This window comes from Marmota flaviventris, chromosome 2, assembly GCF_047511675.1.
Source record: "Marmota flaviventris isolate mMarFla1 chromosome 2, mMarFla1.hap1, whole genome shotgun sequence".
NCBI classification, from domain to species: domain Eukaryota; kingdom Metazoa; phylum Chordata; class Mammalia; order Rodentia; family Sciuridae; genus Marmota; species Marmota flaviventris.
In genome coordinates, this window is record NC_092499.1 from 199,403,498 (window position 1) to 199,407,171 (window position 3,674).

The following is a 3,674-nucleotide window of genomic DNA, read 5'->3' on the forward strand; positions in this document are numbered from 1 at the left end:
TTATTGTAGAGAAAGAAGGCGTCCGTGTTCTCGATTGGCTTTTGGTGGTGGTGCACCACTGTCTGACCACATTGTGGACGACTGGTTAAATCTTGTAAAAATAGGATGGGCCCGGAGGCTCGGTGGAGTGCACTGGCCTAGCCATGGGAGCTATCTGGGCACACCAGGTGAGCCTAGGGGCTGCCTCTGCTTGGGGGGCCTGGAGGCAAGGTCCACAGGTGCTGGCCTAGTGACTGGGGCTTCCAGGAACAGCACAGAGCCTGATGCCACCCGGGCTGGTTTAGCACCAAGGCAAGTCTGACGTAGACTTGTTTATAATTTATTTTTACCAACAGTTAGAAACCTGACTCTTATTATCTCCCAGTTATTTACTTGCTTGTTTGATCTTGTTTACATGTAAAGTTGTTTCAGAACTGTTAACACAAACCTCCATGAAGCATTTACCAGAGACCTGCTCTCCAAAAAACTCAATGAAAGGCCTGCTTGTCAATTCCCCATGTTGAAATGGCAAGTGAGAAATAAACTTTTATTCTAAGAAGCCCAGGAGATTCGTTTATCAGTTCTAAGATTATTAAATGGGGTGGCAAAAAAATTGTAAGCTTTTGTACATTGTGGGGTGGAAACAATTTTGGGGATTATAATAAAGGTAGTTAGAGTTAGTAGGATGAAGGGGGAAGGAAAAAAAATCCCCACTCTTGGTAAATGTGTATATTTATCAAAGGTTTCCTCCGGCTCACTTCTCAGTAAGAAGAGCTCAGCAGTCCCACGGTCCCACAACACTGCCCTGGGTTCTCTTAAACATCTCCCAGTGGACATAGGTGGTGGGCCAGTGGGAAGTTCAGATTCTCACAGGTTTTCAAGGTTTTCCTGTAAGAGAAAGAGAAAAAATTTAGACAGAAGCCAAGAAACTCTGAGAAACAAGCATTAATCCCCAGGCTTGACTGTGCCCACACCTGCCAGCCGACAGGCAGGAATATCTTAATGTAACAACAGAAACTGTCCACCCTGGACCAGGTGAAGGGTAGGGACCTTTGGGCCTGGCTAAGCCAAAGGGGCCCACAGAAAGTCTGACTGCGGAGGCAGCGGTCAGAAAGCTGGACTAGCAAAGCGGAAGAGCCCTGTACAGACATTGATTATATAAGGAAAGAGGCTGTGGGCTCTCAGCTCTTTCTTCACACTTTGTATTTGCCAGTGAACTGCTTTCCAGGTTTCGGGGACTTTTGTCTCCTACTATTTTTGTGTCTTGGGTTTGGGAAACTCCAGTCATCTGTTTGGGAATCATGGGCTCTAAAGAGAGGGCGGTCGTGGGTGAAGGCACAGACCCAGCCACGCATCTCCCAACTCACTTTTTCCCAGCAGAGGTTACCACAGTAGGTCCAGCAGCACACGTGGTTTTTTTGTGCACATTTGAAGGTCCTTGAGCACTTCTGGGCACAGTCTACTATGTTTGGCTCTCCTGAGCACTCCTCGACCAGCAGGTCATCTCCTGAAAGTGGAACTTAAAGAGGTGGGTAAGGCTGTGTCATTGCCAGACCTAGGAGAAGAAACCCTCCATACACTGCTCCTTCTAGAATCTTTGCCCCCAGCCCCCAGCAAGGTATCTATCTGCCTAAAAAGAAAATTCCCTTTCTGAGCCTCCTCAGCTCCCACTCAGAGCTGCCTCTTCATGGACCACGCTGTCCCCTCCCCCAGGTCCCACCAGTGTTGCAGGTCCTGGGCCCTCTTTGAGCCTCCTGGAGACCAGACTCCACAAACCCCAGCATTCATGCCTCCTCCCGTGAAATCTGTGCTAACTTAACAGGAGATTTCAGGGTCTGGCTGGCAGAGCAGAGACCCGACTTTCTCCCTCCTTCTCTTCCTTGCTGACTCTGCCTTTCAGAACTCGGTCTCTCTCCAAATTCTTATCTCTCTTGGTAAATTTTCTTAGTCTCTCCAGTGATTTCATTTTATTCTCGTGCCTTTTTGCCATCTTGTCACATTCTGAAAGGTGTGTATACATTACATGCCCATTTGGTCCTCATCAGAGTGAACTTATTAGGGCAAGAGCTTATGGAACTATGGAAAGTAGAACAGCTTTGTATCGTCACCCAACCTCAAAGACGTTGGGAATCATCATCTCCATAGCTTACAGAATTTGTATAACGTTGAAAGATGCTCATTGCTATTTTCAAGGTGGGAAGAGGGAACACCAAAGGACCTCAGCTTGGGAATGTCTTGGATCTCTGTGCGTATAAAAGTGATTCTCCAGCGGGTGATTCTGGGAAGTGGGTCCTGAGTCAGATCCACCAGACGTGATGCCCCTTCACTTGCTCAGGAATGAGCACTGCCCTCTCCTTCTGTTCCCAACGCAGTCTCACCACCTACCATCATGTTTTGACTTCATTTCTCCCAGCACGGACAGCAGCACCACACAGAGGAATGTCAAGTACAGGGGTATCCGGGACTTCATGATGCTGACCACGTGAGCAGAATGTGCTGCGAGGGAGATTTATTTTCCTTCCCAGTTGATGCTAGAGATCAAGAGGTAAAGAGAGGGAGGTAAAGGGTGGATAAAGAGAAAGTGCTCATAGACTTTCTTCACACTTTATCTTATGGGTGTCCTCCCTCGCCCTCTACCACCCACCACAGACTCACACCTTAGTGGAGAGCCGCCTTTGCCCCACGCCATCTTTTCATCTCACAGCATGCTTTCCTTTTTCCTGAGTAAAATATTTTTTAAATGTGTTGCCTTCCCTTGATTAAAAGATAATTCAGACTCGTCTTACAAAATACTTAAAATATAAAACGCACAAAAAAGAAAGTGAGATGTTTCTAGTAACTTACTGTTTGGGCATATGGTATTTCATTTTTTGTATGTGCATAGATAGGTATATGAATCGTTTTATAAAATGGAAATCACATGCCATTTTTTTTTTCATTTCAACTTAAAGACTCCCTTTGACACTTCTTGTAAGGCAGTGTAGTCTGGTGAATTCCCTCTTGTTTTTATTTAACCTTTCTTCAGTGTATCTTTTTACTTTTATGGACACAGAGTTGTACGTAGTCATGAGGTACAAGATACGTTTGATTCATGAACCCACTGGATAATCATCAACTCTAGTAATCAGCATATCCATCACCTCAGACCTCCATTTCTTTATAGTGAGTGCATTCAGATCCCTCTCTTCTATTTTGAGATATGTAATGAATTATTGTTCATTGTATGCACCCTGCTGGGCCCAAGAACACCAGCCCTCTTCCTTCTCCTCAAACAACCATTTTGTACCCACTGACCAACCTCTCCCCATCTCGACTCCTTTCCCTTCTCCTCGGCGTCTGCTAAACACTGTTCTACTCTCAACCTCGATGGTATCAACTCTTGGGATTTCACTTATGAGTAAGATTGTGAGGTGTTTGTCTATCTGTCCCTCACTTATTTCACATAACATAATGTCCTCCAAGTCCAAATGACAGGATTTCATGCATTTTATGGCTAATAGTATTCCACTGGAGATATATATATATATATCTGGGAAACATCATCTTCATAGCTTACATATATATGTAAATATATATAAAATGTTTTCTTTATCCATTCAACTGCCAGGACTTTTATTTTGAATATTGTGAATAATACTGCAACAAACATGGAAATGCAGGTGTCCTTCCAACATACTGATTTCACTTTCTTTGGG

At 44.7% G+C, this 3,674-nt stretch overlaps 1 protein-coding gene across 1 annotated transcript; it reads right to left on the minus strand.

The window, feature by feature from the left end:
• Positions 1-846: 846 nt before the first annotated feature.
• Positions 847-3,287, minus strand: Wfdc11 (WAP four-disulfide core domain 11). Its single transcript, XM_071607442.1, has 4 exons — positions 3,278-3,287; positions 2,365-2,475; positions 1,347-1,486; positions 847-867 (listed from the first exon to the last, which is right to left on the minus strand). The coding sequence occupies exons 1-4, from the start codon at positions 3,285-3,287 to the stop codon at positions 847-849; spliced, it is 282 nt and encodes a 93-aa protein (XP_071463543.1).
• Between the last annotated feature and the right edge of the window lie 387 nt (positions 3,288-3,674).

What these genes read in the sequence shown, in the direction of transcription:
- Wfdc11 (XM_071607442.1), bottom strand. An exon ending in AATGAAGTCAAAACATGATG is followed by an intron (nt 1,487 to 2,364) that starts GTAGGTGGTGAG and finishes TTCCACTTTCAG; the next exon opens with GAGATGACCTGCTGGTCGAG. An exon ending in GTAACCTCTGCTGGGAAAAA is followed by an intron (nt 868 to 1,346) that starts GTGAGTTGGGAG and finishes TTTCTCTTACAG; the next exon opens with GAAAACCTTGAAAACCTGTG.